Below are 16,347 nucleotides of genomic sequence, written 5' to 3' on the forward strand. Positions count from 1 at the left end.
ATGCTAAAATGTTCTTTGAAAGTAATGGAAACAGGATCAAAATACAACTACTTGAATGCAAGATTTACAACAATAAAAAAGTTTATTGAAGTAATGACTGCTTTTTAGCATAGATAGTATTTCATTAAAATATATCCTTTGAAAGATTTTCTACAATCACCAGTATTACATGCACACCACAGTTACTTTAACAGTCAGCTGCTGAAACAACAGCTGAGAGGAAAGCTCATTTGACTTGCCATTTATAGAAAACAGCGCAGAGGTTTTATCTCATTAGAAAACGTAACAGCTGTGTCTTCCTTTAAACAATAAATGACTCATTTCTCTATAACACATAACATCATAAAAGGTCTAATGACTCACATACAGAAGGTATTTGCATGTGTCCTGTTTTCTAGATCATTGCTTTAAAAAGTGCCCTAGCAAAAACAAACAAACAAACAACTGTATCAGGATATCTGGATTACAATTAAATACAATTACAATTAAATACTTGGAATAACACGTGCTAAACATTTAGCAAAATTATGAGATATGAAAGCTATTATTTGGAACAGAATTGCTTTTCCTTAAAGCTATCAATAACACAGCCAATATGCCTACATACAAAATGTTCTATGTATGATGGTATTTCTGTGTTGCAAATCATTAAACAAGTTATGGAAATTTAATTCAAACATAATCATTATGGGAAAGTACATCACTCTGTATATGAATACGTTAAATTGAGCATCAAACTGCATAGTCATACTGCCTTGTCTCAAACAGTGGTCCCCGTGTGCAGAAAGAGGAGGTTTCATTTTCTGACATAGTGCTGTGTAAAATGGCAAAGCAGTGCCTGGTCCTGGCAGCCAAAGGGCAATACATAAATACAGAAGCCATGAAGTTATAAAAAAAATGGTAGCTACCTGCCATAAAATGGTGACTGAAACAGCATGGCCGAATTTGTGTTGTCAGGGGAGGGAGAAAGGACAATCGTGAGAACAGTGGAGGTTACAAGCGTGTTAAATGGAGGTGCTCCCAGTGCTCCCAGTGTGACAGGCAGAGGGAACTGGCGGGTCCGTACAGCTGTGACCGAGGGGGGCCCGCAGGGGGCAGCGCTTCCTGCGGGAGCTGCGCCCGCCCCGTCTGCCTGCGAGCGGCTCTCCTGCCACTGCTCCACGCGCAACACCAGAATCGCACCGCTCTTAAGCATACAAGGCTTCTGAATAATCTTTCTTTTATGACATAGCCCGAAGGCTTATGTTATAATATTTGCCTGCTCTTTAGTGTTGGCGTGTTCTTTCTCTGCTACTCCGATATTTCTAAATTATCTTCTACAGATCTAAATCCAGCAAGAACGAAGAGTTTTTCCCTGCTTAGGAAACAAACATGTACCAATCTGAATCAGGTCATTACTTCCCAGAGTCCCTGGAGTGTGAATCCATCCTTTAGCTTCTCTATTGCAAGTCCCAGTTCTTCTGAAAAAACAGGCTCCCGATCATGTTGCTTTTTGAATACATTACATATGAGAGAAAATAAAACAAAGCAGAAAGCACTTTTTAATTTCATTATCCCATTTTATCAACTATTTTATCAATTATTTATTTTATGAATTTGGTAGTACAAAAAAGTATCTCCTTACCTTGTTTTCATCAGCAAAGTAAGCCTGCAAAGGAAAACAAAAGACAGCCTTGAGAAAGAAGTCTAAAAACCACATCTGCTAATAATTCCTTGGGGTCAAAACTGTATTGGGTAGGTCTTCCACGAGAATCTAGTCTATGTGGGTTTTACTTCTATGTTAAAATAATTTTACAAAAGGGTTCTAACAGGAGTTTCTGTTTTGGATTATAGATTAGATACCACTGGATTATGATATTTTTCATTAAATATCAACCTTTGAATTTTCTATCATAATAAAGAAAGATTTTTAAATGGCAACATTTTTGTATTACATTTGTTACACTGACAAACATTTTATAGGGAATGTTAATATGAAGACAAACTGACAGCATCCTGGTATTTTTTTGCCTCACGTGCAGCAGCTTTTACTATTCAACATCAAAAACTAGCTTAAAGTGTATAATATCAAGATTCAGTTGACATCTTACCCAATCTAAGAAAAGAACATAGAGTAATAGAACAGCTCAATAGATACAGATGTGTGAAAGAGATTCCATCTTTCCTATTCTGTGTGGGTGGAAATTAAGGCTCAGACTCTTAGGGATATCAGATCTCCGAAAATATCCACACTCTAGAAATCTCTGGACTAGCAGGTTCTAGATCTTATTTACCAAAAAGAGCCCAGTCTTGCTTCAGCTGCCCCTGGGGACTGGTAAGGGGCAGAAAAGAAAACACTTTCCTGCAGCATCAAGTATTGTGAAATATTGGTGTGTAGCTGCTGCTTGGGTCCTGGTCAACTTGTGTCTTCTACAGCAACAACCTTCTAACCATTTTCAGCTTCCAGTTTTTGTTTGAGAATATACAAAGCACAGTTATTTAATTCAGGTGACAAAGGCACCAATAGAGCAAACAGATTGCCATTTAAGGAAAAAGTATGTCTTCAAATATGCTGAAGACTGGATAAATATGTGCAAAAATGAAAATAAAGAAGCCAAAAATCTAGAAAAGAGGGAAAGGGAAAACCAAGAGCTTAGCTGTGTTAGTGAAAGGCTGCAAAATTAAAAGGAGTGGAAATAACACTCCTGCTAGGCCTATTAATTTACCAAATTTCGGAGACTGGTAAGAAAACATGTCAATGGTCAGTGCAGCAAGACTAACATTGAAAACACGTGCCATCTACCCCTGCAGTCAATCATGGAACCAGCTGTTACTGGGTTGCACACTAAGTTTGGAAATTTGTTGAAAGAGGGTCAATCAATTAGTTGAAAGAGGGTGAATCAAGCAACCTAATGCATTTTAAAGTAAATTTTCCCAAAATACTGGGAGACATAGTAATATATTATTACTGCCTTTCTAAAAAGCTTCCAATTTTGAATCTTGGATGAATATTGAGCACATAGCTATCACCAGCTATTCATCTGCTTTAAGAGAAGGCAAATTATTGTTTTAATATAATGTGTCTGATTATATGGTACTGCTGATTTTCAAGCTATTCCTGATTTTAACGTGTGGAGAAACTACATAAAACTATTCTTTTAAATATCTACTACTTTTATTTGAGTGATAGTTTGTTCTTAAAATAAAAATTCATATACAGAATAAATTCCTGTAATAATCAGGATGCTTAATAAAAGGCATGAAGATGTGTTTTAAATATAGAAAGTACAGTTTTAGCTTATCTTTAATAGAGGATTACAGCTGTACATTGCTTAAATCTGAATAACCAAACAAGAATGATTCTGTTTTTCTCGTTTTTTGTGGAGCTGCTTACCACAAAAGCATCTGTATGTTCATCAGCTTCTATTTCAACATCATCTGGAACCTGCTCCACTGTTAGGTCTTCAAGGGGTTGAGGCTGCAAATTATAACACTGTAGTAAGCAAATTCACATAACTAATATGTTTAATATATTTTTATTATTGTTAACACAGTATTGTTTCTAATTTAAAATAAATAAATGGAGTACCTTTTCTTCCATTTCATAATCCACTCCAAATATAGGATTAGCTGAATAAACTTTGTGAAGTGAATTAATCTCTTTCACTGCCTCCTGCAGTTTCTCTACAGGGTCTATTTTAAAACCAAGTACATATCCTCCACTCTATATAACAGAGAAAAAAGACAACATCTGTTTATTAGTCTTACTTTTTAAACAATTTTTTCTCCTTGATTTCTAGTTTAATGATAGCAACTTTCAGCTTGCTGAGAAAGAGAAGCATTGTCATGATTCAAGTTATGAGGCAGATAAGCTTTTAACTGTTAGCCCATTATATAAAATAAGAAACTCCTTATACAGAAAACCACAAGCAAGCAAGGGTGGGACAAATTCAAAAGTAGTATTAATGATTTATTCCCAGCCACTCAGCAAATGTTGAGTCTGTTTGGTCTTGATGTTGTTATTAAAGAAGCTTTCAGATCACAGAAATAATGAAAAATATTTTAAAGAGTGATCTTAGTTAAGTACAGAATTAATTAGATCCCAAAGATCTGTCAGAAGACCGTGTATTTGACAGTTATAAGCTAGTCATGCTGGCCTATTGTTGCTTTGCTTAGAGAAACTGTAACTTCCAATAGCCGTATTGACAATAACATACACTTGAAATAGTGCAAGAGAACTTTTTTAAAGTTTTCAGAAGGCCGCACAGAAGAAATGCTCTATGTAACTTAAAAGCAGACGTGTGACATTTCAGGATTAGAGAAATATTGTATATAAAAATATTGCATATAGAGAAATATTGTATATATGTATAATAAAAATGTAATCAATAGAAAAAGGCTGTTAAAGCTTCTTACCTGCTGAGAACTCTCTATCACAAGTGCCAAGCCAAACTTTGAGTCTCTCATTCTTATTGAACGCTAATGATAAAGAGGAATAACGCTGTTAAAAATTTTGTAATTACTGGATAAAAATCTCATTGTTTCAGTTTGTTTTTTTACACTGTAATAATTACAATTAATGGTTCTAGAAGCTTGGCTACCAGCATTTCCTCTCATTTACTATTACAAATCTGAACCTCCGAAACCTCAGGGAGCAGTGTTTTATTAGAAGTGGTGACAGTGGTAAGAATAAATTTCTGAACATCAGGGTCAGAAATCATTAATCCCAGTAAATGTAGGTGGAATGAAGCATCAGAATAAATATTTTAAAAAATTGAAATACAAGCCGTTTTCAACATTTGTAGCTGTGCAGGAAATCCCCTAACTAATCTGGACAGAAAAGAAAATATACCCTGTGGGTGATGCTGGCATTACTAAATTCCTCTCTGAATGAGTGATATGAAATAAAATTTTGGTAAGCTGGGAGTTTGAACAGAAGACTTGAACATATGCTGTTTTGAAAATGATTGTTCTTAGATACTTACAATTTGTAGATATGGTATGCTGACATTAAAGCTGTCATTCATATTTGCATGCCAAACTATTCTCACATTAGTAATAAAAAATGTTCCCAAATTTCCCTATTAAAGAAAAGTTATGTTAGAATTGCTTTAAGTAAAGAACTTTTTTTTTTCCCACACATGACAATTACTGCTATCCATTTACATATAAACAAGGTACAGCTTCATATTTTATTCACTAAAAGCCTGATTCTTCCCTATCAAACTCAGTTGAAATGTTTCTGTTGATTGCAAGAAAGTAGGATCCAATCTTTAAAGGCTACCAGAACCTGAGTAATGAAAATAGCTGGGAGTACCTACTACTGCAGCAAAGCTGGATGAAGTCCCAGCCCAGCCAACCTCATGGGAATACATGAAGCATCTGAGAGCGTTATTAACTGTACAGATCTGGAACTGGCATAAAGCGTAAGTATAATGGCATGTGGGTTAAACTTAGGTAATTGAGGAGATGTGTGCCAAGGGAATGCAGAGGAAAGAACTTTTCAGCTTGTCAGAGTGGATCATATTTCTATTCTGGTCTAAAATTGCACAGACAGAAATATCAGCTCCTGTTTTGTTTCACTGCTCTAGGAAATGCTTGCAACTAATGCCCTGTAAAATAATAAATATTTTCTATTTTTATCTTAACGTTTTTATTATTTAAGACATAGAATCCTTTCCAGTATTTTTAATTTTCATTAATCAAAATACAATATATCTTAATATTGTTTAGTCAAAGCTGCATGTAAACACAAAAATATTCAGCAAAGCACTTCAGAAACATGATTTTCTTTCACTATCATACAGAGCTTTAGACTCATAAATACATATTTTTAACAGAAATTGTATATCTAGTTCCTTGCATATTAGCCAGGTCATGTAGACTTCAGGTTGCCAAAAGGAGATTTTGTTGTAGTGAGCAGCAAATATATGGGATTAGTTTCTCTTCATGCATCAGCTGATGAACAGGATTAAGGGTAATTCTTTGAGGTTACAAAACTATAGGAGTACAATTGCTAGATAAAAGTTGAAACATTTTAACTTTTCTGTAGTCAATGTATTCCGATGCTTTACTATACCTGGTCACTTGATAAATTCCAAACTCCATTGACTTTATCATATATTTGTTCTTGTGGTAACAATCTCAGTTGCTTGTTTTGAATCAATGCACTTCTCAGTTTCAGATCACGATACATTTTGGAAGTTTCATAAGCTCTGCAAAAAATATAAAATACATATTAATTCATGCATAGTTCCATTCTACTATTATCTTTATTTTTTGTTTTAGTACTGATATGAAATGTATATTTTCATCTTTTCTTGTCACCACATTGCATGAGAGTACTATTAAAACTTTTTCAACACTATTAAGTACATTCCAGCTTTCCTTAATGAAATTATCTTTAAATTTAAAACAAGTTTTTAACGACTTATTGATCTCCTGTATTGTTCATGTCTATACTATTTTTTCCTTTATTTTAAGGCAGTCATCACCCAGCCTCTATTGCTAAGCATAAGTTCTCTGGGTCCCATGCTAACTAAACAGCATGGACATTAACAATCTTTTACTTTTCAGTGCCACTTAAACCACCAACATCCAATACATATGCCAGTATTCCACAACTTTTAAACAGACACTCATGGTAATGTATTATGCACACATTCGTTCAGATGATTTGTCTTTAGGTGGGAAGTATACAATGTTTTGTAGTCAATGAAGAGTTCAGACTAGGATTTAACTCATCATTTCCTTAACATGGTCTGAAATTATGGGAAATTACTGCAGACAGAAACTGTAGCTAGAAAATTCACACTAAAATTAGCTCCTTTATACTCTTATTTATTCAGACAGTTTATACACACAAGGTGTATAATTTTTAATCAATAGCTAGTATAAATACACATTAATTTTCATTATGTGCCGTTATCTACTAAAATTTGTGATCATTCTCCCCCTTACTTCCGGAGATTGTTCTCTTTGGGAAAGTTTCCTGAACGTTGAATATGGACAGTCATATACTATGCCTACCATATACTATATCATATACTATCATACTATCATACACTGTGTGTCTATTAGCAGTTGTAATCCCCTGTATTTGAGTTATGTACATTACCTGTGCACAGCAATAACTGAAGTAAAGAGTCTGGGACTTCCAGGAACAATATTGGTAAATATGAACTCAAAGCGAGTATTGTTACATTTAGTCAATATATACAGGGCTTCTGTCTGCCCTCGTAATTTCTGTAAGGAAAAAATGAAACTTTACATTTGGCAATATAGTAGCTTGATTCTACAAATAATAAATAATCTTCAGAGATTGTCTAAGTTATTGTTTTAAACCATATATATGGAGGTGTAATCCTGATTCTGCCACTAATCTACTGCTGTCTTCAACTGAAGCTATTTTTCTTTTTGACCAACTACCAGTTCCATCAACAGTGAAACTAATGCAGCCTGCCTGCTCTACATTTGCAATATGATTACTGAAATAGTATTTTTGGTTCTGTTATCAAATGGTTGCCCAGGAAATCTATATCATCTTTCTGCTAGTTCTTTGTGGCAAGTCAAACAGCTTCACAGTTGCATGCAATTCCATTTAGGCTATGTATTTGAGAGCTCTCCACTTTTAAAACAGAACTTTTGCTACTATTCTATAACTGTTCTTGCAAGTAAACCTTCAGATTATTGTTGATATCGTGCAAAAAGTATAAGCAACTAATTACAGCTTCTTTTATTATTTTAAAAGTATTTTTGGAACTTACTGAGTTGGCAGTTCTTGTAGTTATATTTATAACACAGTTGTAACCGACAGCTTAAAAATCAAGGGAGAAAAAAACAATTGTTTTGAGAACAAGGAAAATAACAGTCAAAATTACAAAGTATATTACTGAATGTTGTAGCACAGCTTTGGATGCTATTTGTGAGAATTACACTTTGTGATTAATGCTCTGGGTCTTCATCACAACCCTGAGGACTAATTTAAGCTGGAAAGGGTCTTGGGAGGTTCTTTGGTCAAGTACTGTTCTCAAATCAGGACCAACTCTGGCAGCTCAGAGTACCCTCCAATCCAATAAATATTTCCACAGAAAGGGATTCCACACTGAGCACTAGAAATAATTTCTGTACCAAGTAACTGCAGCCTGCCCCTATTCAGCACATGAAATTAAATATGAGTAAACCTCTAGCTGCTCATACAGTTGTAACTCATACAGTTAAAATGAAACACTTATTCAGAGTTTACGATACTAAAACTGGAAAGGCAGGTACTTATGGGGAATAAATACAGAAATGCAAAATGTGAATAAACAGGTGGCAAGAAGAGCTACAAGTAAAGCAATGCAAGATGAAGCTCAAACTTTTGTTTCTAAAAAACCAAACGAATCCCACATCGGTCAAATGAAAAATACATCTGAAGAACCCTTCAACTTCTTTTCTGAGAAATTAACTTTGAATATTGAATATTACTATTTTGCTATGAATTATCATCTCAGTTCCTCTATTATAAAGAGATTCATTAGTAACAGTTTATTTCAGACTTTACAAAGCAACACAGCTATACTTCAGTATTCTGTACCGAAATCAATACGTGAAGGAATAGCGTGCCACCACAAAGGAAACAAAAGGTAATACTCACAGAGATTGACTCTGGGCAATGACAGTGAGCGCCAAATGATCCGCAAATTTGTCACAAGGAGTCTGCCTGCAGATAAAGTGTAGCTATTTTTAGTCTAAACAAACTCCATTATATGAAATACTCTGAAACAACAGAATATTCCTTCCCCTTGACAGGAAAAAGAAGGAAAGCACAGGACACTTCACCAGAAAAATCACTAAAACTAAAAACTACTACACACTTAAATGCTTAAAATGCTAGCAGAGAAAATCCAACAAGGAACAAATTAAATAATCTCTAATATATACCAGCATTCCTCAAAATCAAACCAGGAACAGTTATTCATTTCAATCCAGATGCCTGCATTAAAAATGTAGGAACAATCAGTGCAGAACTGCTCTGGGGAGGAGAAGGGGAAGGCAGTGAATTAACTATCACAGCAGTATTCATGAATAACCTCACCCCTTTGCCATATGCAAATTTATTCCATTCTCTACCCTGTAGAGCAGCACATCCAACGCCTTGAAGGGTCATCTCAGCATGCTGGCAGCTTCAGCCCCTGCCCACTACATATTCCTTACTGATTCAGTTAAAAACAGGGTGGGACAAACTGAGCATTAAAGTGGATTACAGCAGAACAGCATTTATAAACACACTGTTTATAAATGGATAATTCCTACAAGGCTTTCAATTCTAAATAAAGTCTGAGACAAGAATCAACTTTCTATAACTTTAAGAAAACACTCTGAGGCAGATCTATGAAATAGGCAGGGTCTCTTCTGTGCTACAGAGCACTGCTACAGAGTTCAATGGAAACCTGACTAGGCTTTCCTGAACCTACCCAGGTTAAACAGTAGAAAGTTTACGATTTCCTCGAGTATGTATTTACCTCTGTCTCCATTGTTTCCTTTGGTATCTTCAACAGACTCTAAGCAGTCTATAAGGACCTCTCCAGGTCTCATTTTCATTTGTCTAAAAAATAGGAAAAATCATTTATCTTCCAAAATAAGACCATTTTTATTTCCCTGCTTCGCTTTCTTCTTTTCTGCTCAGTACATCATGCAATGAAAAAGCCACATATGCACACATACATAGAAATCAACTTTACATACCTGAAATTATCACTACATCTCACAGATGAAAAATATTAGTATCTTTATTACTAAATTTTAACAGTAAATAAGTAAATAAATATGCAGCAAGTATGACCATGAAAACTCTACCCCATAAGGAGGACAAAGTGTGTGGAAATTGCAGGAGAAAGCAAAAAAAAAAAATCAGATGCAAAAACACATGTGAAATGCTCTGCTAAATTTTCCACAAAGGGTGTGGTTTGGTTTGGGTTTTTCTTGTGAGGTCTATTTGTTTATATTATTATTTTGCTTTATTTAACTGATCTAATCACTTAATTACATAGCAACTAATGCAGTGTGAATTTTTGCTGTATTTTAATCGAATTGTCAAAAGCAGCCAAAACTCTTCATGTATGGCATGACAGAAACAAAATGTATTATTAAGACACGAATTCCGTGAAATACTGCTCAGCCACAGTTCTAGAGGAGGATGCCAACTCCACGGCAGGTGGGCCAGGTCCTGGTACCCATGAGTGCCACCAACTCGCAGACACACGCCTTCAGTTTGGTTGTACTTCCCAGTGCTAGAAAAGCTCAGCTAGGAAAAGTATACACCTTCCCTCAGCGCCCAACCTTTTGTTTTATTCTTATAGATTGGAAACTGCGAGTGGACGCCACCCAGCACGCACTGCCAGCCCTGCCCTGTCCTGTCCTGTCCTGTCCTGCCCTGTCCTGTCCCGTCCCGCTCCGCCCCGCAGGTGAAGCCGCTCTTCTTCCCCCGCCGCCACAGCGGGGCGCTCCCGCCACACGCCGCGCCGATAACGGCGGTCGGCCTCAGCCTGCGGAGGCAGCGCTCAGCCAGCCGTCTACCGGCGTCGGGCGGGCCCGAGAGCGCCGCTGTGAGGGCAGGGCAAGGCCGAGCCGGGACACGGGCACTCACTGCGGCGAAATGTCGAAGCGGACATCCCTGTCCTCCCACAGCACGTCCAGCGCCCCGCTCATGGCCGCCACCCGCCCCGACGAGTCCGCGCGCCGCCGTGGCAACGGAGTGGGAGGGGCAGGTGGGCGGTGCCTCGCGCACCCGCGGCGGCCGGGATTGGCTGCGGCGCCGCACGCGGGGAGCGCGCGCGCACTCGCGCCCGCCCTGCCCCCTCGGCCGGCTCGGCTGAGGCGCTAAAACTTAAAAGCTAAAACGTGAGGGAGCATGGCGTTCTCGGTAATACCGCCTTCAGCCCTGGGGTTTGCGGGCCTGGCTGTTTGTTTGGTGGTTTTGGGTTTATTTTAAAAGAGATGAGACGTGTCACTTTTAATTTGGGACGACTTGAAAACTCCATGCAAATTTTAATTGCAGTGCCCTACCACTTTCAAATTAAAGAAAAAAAAATACTCCGAATAAGAATCATAAGGAAAGACTTGTCCTTTGGTAGTTCTTTCCCTAAAGCTTGTCCCTGGGTTGGTAAGGACCCCGTTGCATCTATCCGAAAATGACACAAGTTCGGTGAAATAAAGCAGCGCGCTGGAAGTGCCTCGGCCTCTCTCTGGCCCCTCAGGAGAGGGGCTGAGCGTTCTGGAAGCAGAAAGGGCAGAGAGTATTTTGGTTGAGGCCAAACTCCCTTTTGTTGATACGCTTGAAATTACCGTTTACTCAGGGAAAAAAAAAAACAAACACACCACACAAATCCAACTAAAAATGATCAACGATTTTCGTGTACAGGAGTGTGTCATCTGAGATGTTTGGCCTTGTTAAGGGCTGTGGCAGAAATCCAGTTACATTATCAGAAACGCATGACACAGTGAGTGTAATTTAACTGCGAGGTAAGTTTTTAGTCCTGGAACAGTACCATTATCCTCTTTCTGTCCTGGCAGTAAAACCAGAAATATTTTATTACAAACAAGCTTTAAACTATATTAAATAATAGGAAATACAACATATATAGGCAGACATAAATGTAAAAAGCAATATCACAGTGGCAGACAATAAACTGTGCTGTGTTTAATGTTTTAAACATATAAGATTAAATAGTTAACTAAGGAAGATGAAAATATTAAAATGCATTTAAAAGTTAGACTTGGCTTTCAGAAGAGAAACGCACTGGAAGGACCATTTTAGTCATGAAGTAACCCAACACAGTAATGCCAGTTATTAGTATATTCACTCATATAAATCTGTGGATGTGTTTTAACTGTAATTGTCATGGATTTGGCTAGCTAATAAAAACAGAGGAGAGTTTACTGAAAAAGAAGAATGAAATGTACCTGTGATGTGTTTAGGAAACACGTGTGTGGGTAACTAAACCACTTGCCTGTCTTGTGACCCAGAGAGCACATGGGCCACAAGTTGATACATTTCTTGTATTTATCTGTATTAAGTAGTACCCTGCATGTAATTAGGAAGTAGATATTTTGTGCTTTAAATAGTAAAATATTATTTGTGAGAATAGTTTCACTCAAAAGAGGTGAGGTTTTCATTGCACAATCCATGCCAAATATCAGATTTCCCTAACAAAGGGAAAAGAACTTACATAATGACCAAGAATTGGTTTCCAAGGCAATATATGTAGTTTAAAATAAGGTCTAGTTAGTGATTGTACAATGGTAGTATTTAAAGGTCTAGGTGAAAGAAGGGCAATTGCTATGGCAAATGCTACACTGCTCTTACTATAACTGAGTAAAAAAGGAATTTTTCTACTCTTGATACTGTTGAAAATTTGCTATTTTGTTATAATATCTATGCCATATAATAAATGCTAGAAGTATTAAAGTATGCTTGCATAGGTAGACATTTTTTTAGTTAATGGGCGCATGACTTCTTGTTAGCATTCTGTAAATTAATTGGTTTGATTTTAGATACCGTGCTGGATACTTGATAAAAAAGCCAAACAATCAATATCTTCAACCTTATCATTTTTAATGTACAAACTAATTCCTTCCTCCAGAAAAAAATACACAAGCCTGTTTACATTGCTGTTCAGACTCAAAGCGGTTTGCATTTCCATCGCAGCCGCCGTACCAGAACTGAGCACAAGCGTTGGCTTGTGGATCGTAATACCATCTGATTGTGTAAGCACGGCACGGCCCTGGATCTAGCCTTAGCTGGCACTGCAGGACCATGCTACTTTCTAAAATGAAAAGAAAAGAGAGGAATAGAAACCATTCAGTTTGTAAAAGTCAATTGTATTCCATAGATTTCATCTTTAAAACTCTTACTTTGTTTTACTTTTTTCTGCTAATCTTACACAATAGTTTAGGATTCACTTTTAGTGCTAAAGATGTTAATATTGAAGGCAAGTTACAAGTGCACCTTAGTAGTCAAATAAACTGTTCTTTTACTGGCATAATACTAGTAATTCCAGAAATAATACTATTATGGTTCCACATACAAAAAGAGCAAACAACATGAATATGATAATTTTGAAATATATATTTTTAAATCTGATTATGTGCAACCAGTCTTGTGAGCAAACTGAAATTGCAAGCCAAAGAGCTGTAAGCTAGTTGCATCTGCTGTATCCTGCTGTACATTAGTTTTCCTTGTGGTGTGGGAGAAGTTTAATGTCTGTGAAGTTTAATGTTGTGACTAATATCTTGTCACTTTTTTGAAAAAAACGTTAGTGCCAGAGACGGAATAAGTCATGCCACTGTTCCCAGGAAACACGGAAACATGTTTCTATTGCTCTCTTCTGCTGCTCCCGTCATAATACAATATTACTGGAACTGAAAATCCCCCAAATGATAAACAAAATACATTTGGGCATTTCATATAAAAAGAATCAACCCTTTAAGAACTCAGCTGATTATTGTACTTAAAATGACTAAACACTGTTTTTTCCTATTGCTCCTCTGAAAGAGAAATACATTCTTTCTATCCAATTCCGAAATCACTATCTCTGTCTTTAATGAAGCCTCCCACCTTTGTAGATTGCCTCTCCTTGGCTGATGAATGACCTGCTGACTGGCCCACTCTCAGTGAGCATTATGTTTCTCTTTTGATGCCCCTTAGGAGCTCCCTCTCAGGTTATAGAAACCTTGCTTTTGCTTTAAGTGGAGTGGTGGGATCCGGAACTTAGGAAGACAAGAACTGCAACTAGATCTGTTATAAAATCCTGAAATGACTTCTCTTCTATATCACAGACTCACAAAATTACTCTGATTATTAAAAGTTAGTAGCAGGTGAAGAAGAACTAGTTATGATCTTTAACCCACCGGGTCTTGGTGTGGGGCTTGCAGTTGAAAGAGATGATGTCATCACTTCATTAGATGGTGGTTGTTTGGATGACAATAATGGTAACACAGCTGCAGGTGAAAAGAAACAGAATGAGACATTGATTTTTCATCAGCCAAAAATGAAAATTAAGAAATAAATGACAACAGAAATACCTCTAGTGTTTACTGTTAGAAGGGTTTGCTGTTTTTCTTCATCTTGTTCCTCTTCATAGGCTTCGTAGACTACAGGAGGTATGTTGGTCTGAAATAAGCATTTGATTTATTTTTCTTTCCAGATACTGTAAAGTGTTTGAAAATGAGCAAGCCCTCCATGACTTAGAGATTTTCTAATGTTTTTCCTTTCCATTTACCCTGATTTCAGTGTTAATTTTAACTTCTCCTGGTTGGTTTACCAGGAAAGTTATCATATCTATATGTGGGGTAATTTTTTTATTTTTAGTTGAGCTTTACAGAAGTTTATTTATAGATTTATAATTATAATCTACAATTGAGTTCAATTACTGTTCTTAGACATAATTATAACAGTATAATTGCTTTTTAATATTGTTATGATTCACACTGTGGCACAAATGCTGCTGTAATAAACAAAGGAATCCTTGTAACAGTATCAGGAATAAACTATAGCTATTAGTTAATTGCCTGCATACAACACCAGAGCTCTTACTCAGAACAATCAGCTCTGAGCATACCAAGTTAAAATACCTGTCCTGTAGAAAATTAAGGGAAATGGTACAAATTACATTAGGTGGCACAGAAAGATATATACTTTAAACTTCTGCTTGTTAAAGCCTGCTGAATTTTCATACCGGAGCTAATGGTTGAGGAAGATGGCCAAGACTCAGAGGACTTTCTACTGTAGATACTCCAAGTGTCTGTGCTGAAAGTGATTGTCTATGAACATTGTTCTTCTGAAGTATGTAATGTAAAGAACTTGGAGATACTGAATGGAAGGATCGCCCACTTGCATCATTTTCATTACGGTTGTATATTAAGGTGCCATGTTCATCTTCACAAAATTGATTGACTAATTTGGACTCCAGAGCTGTTTAAAAAAAAAAAAGTAGAAAACTTATCATACTGAGAAATTCAATGTATTTTTAAAATTTGGATTACTTATATATGTCAGTAATACACATGTAATCCAGAACTCCTTCAGATCTTTTACGCTCATCTAAGAAAATTATTCCAGACTCTTTGAAGTATGGATTTTTTGGTCACAAATTTGCCAGCATGTAAATCCTCTACATGGTGGAATATACAATGACCTCACATAAGGGTGTTCATCTAAGCTTAGTAACAACTACTAGTTGGTAATGGGAAAAACTGCTTATCTTGCTGATATGAATAACCAAGTGAAAACAGGTTATTTCCCCAGGGAAGTGAACAAGTAGCATTTATGACAATGGGTTTCATTCTGATTTGCAGTCAGCAGATTTTCAGTGCATGAGTACTTACTCATCTTACAAGACTTGTTTAAGCAGCTGTTTTCCTAGACAAAACATTTCCCCATTCCCATGTTGCCCCATAATGTAGCACCATAAACAAAGGGGATCTGTGTCTCTAGATTCCTATTACTTTGCAGCATGAAAACATATCCACAAACGTAATGCTTCCTTTCCACCCTGCCCTCTTGTGAGAAGCACCAGATACGAGGCAGAACAAAACTTCAATGAACACACCTGAGAGGGTGTTAAAGTCATCAATGACATACATGTGTTCTCTGTCTGGGTCTGAAGCAATCAGATTTAGCTCACGCACAAACTCAGCCTGTGTTGGATCTGAGGTATTTACGATTCCTATTGCATACATTTCGATGTTTGCTGCATGAGCCTCTCGAACAACAAGCTCAAGTTGTACAGCTTCTCTCTTGTCTGTTTGGCCATCTGTTAGCACAACAGCTACTTTCCGCACCCCTGCTCGAGCACCAGAAAATCCTTCCTGAGTTGCTTTGCGGATGGCACTTCCTGTGTAAGTGCCTTCTCCCATGTATTGCATTCTTCTAATTGCTCGCTTGACATCCTGTCGGCTTGGATAGTTGTTGAGACCAAATTCTAGCCGAACTTCTAAACTGTACAACACAAGGCCAACTCTGGTAGCATTTCTGCCTACAGTTACCCTGTCTACTAAAGCAGTTACAAAGTCTTTGATAATCTCAAAATTTTCTGGTCCCACACTCTCAGAGCTGTCAATCACAAACACAAGCTCCATAGGAATTTCCTTACATTTAATACTGCAACCTACAAAGGAAAAAGAAAAGAAATATAGATCACAATGACTTGATTTGGCATGCTTTTGGAAAAGAGAAGAATGCAAATGTAATGAAGGAAATATAGAATCTGAACATAAAGATTTACTTACCACATATCTCTTTAATTAATTTAATTATATCTTCTTTCTGGATTTGAAAAAAAATTTAAAATATTTTACAACTTGCCTCTTTCAAGTGAGGTATCA

The 16,347-nt window shown here is 36.8% G+C and overlaps 2 protein-coding genes across 2 annotated transcripts in view; both read right to left on the reverse strand.

Annotated features, from left to right (window-relative positions):
* Positions 1-63: 63 nt before the first annotated feature.
* On the reverse strand, positions 64-10,733 carry BBS5 (Bardet-Biedl syndrome 5). The gene is made up of 12 exons (XM_014890921.2): positions 10,610-10,733; positions 9,486-9,568; positions 8,618-8,683; positions 7,746-7,795; positions 7,097-7,224; positions 6,059-6,194; positions 4,965-5,060; positions 4,396-4,458; positions 3,569-3,703; positions 3,374-3,457; positions 1,625-1,648; positions 64-1,488 (listed from the first exon to the last, which is right to left on the reverse strand). The coding sequence occupies exons 1-12, from the start codon at positions 10,669-10,671 to the stop codon at positions 1,387-1,389; spliced, it is 1,029 nt and encodes a 342-aa protein (XP_014746407.1). The 5' UTR covers positions 10,672-10,733; the 3' UTR covers positions 64-1,386.
* An 878-nt stretch (positions 10,734-11,611) lies between these two features.
* The window catches only part of LOC106862098 (uncharacterized), a 31,353-nt gene continuing 26,617 nt past the window's right edge, over positions 11,612-16,347 (reverse strand). Inside the window, exons 29-34 of the mRNA XM_014890903.2 lie at positions 16,252-16,288; positions 15,573-16,130; positions 14,700-14,935; positions 14,047-14,134; positions 13,873-13,962; positions 11,612-12,788 (exon numbers count right to left, since the gene is read on the reverse strand). Coding sequence (XP_014746389.2) covers positions 12,589-12,788; positions 13,873-13,962; positions 14,047-14,134; positions 14,700-14,935; positions 15,573-16,130; positions 16,252-16,288 — 1,209 coding nt within the window. The 3' untranslated portion in view covers positions 11,612-12,588. The remainder of the gene's footprint in view (positions 12,789-13,872; positions 13,963-14,046; positions 14,135-14,699; positions 14,936-15,572; positions 16,131-16,251; positions 16,289-16,347) is intronic.

Source organism: Sturnus vulgaris, chromosome 7 (genome assembly GCF_052056855.1).
Source record: "Sturnus vulgaris isolate bStuVul1 chromosome 7, bStuVul1.hap1, whole genome shotgun sequence".
NCBI classification, from domain to species: domain Eukaryota; kingdom Metazoa; phylum Chordata; class Aves; order Passeriformes; family Sturnidae; genus Sturnus; species Sturnus vulgaris.

What these genes read in the sequence shown, in the direction of transcription:
- BBS5 (XM_014890921.2), bottom strand. Translation starts at nt 10,671, where the DNA reads ATGAGCGGGGCGCTGGACGTGCTGTGGGAGGACAGGGATGTCCGCTTC. An exon ending in TCAGTTATTGCTGTGCACAG is followed by an intron (nt 6,195 to 7,096) that starts GTAATGTACATA and finishes TATTTTTTGCAG; the next exon opens with AGCTTATGAAACTTCCAAAA. An exon ending in ACTTTGCTGATGAAAACAAG is followed by an intron (nt 1,489 to 1,624) that starts GTAAGGAGATAC and finishes GTATTCAAAAAG; the next exon opens with CAACATGATCGGGAGCCTGT.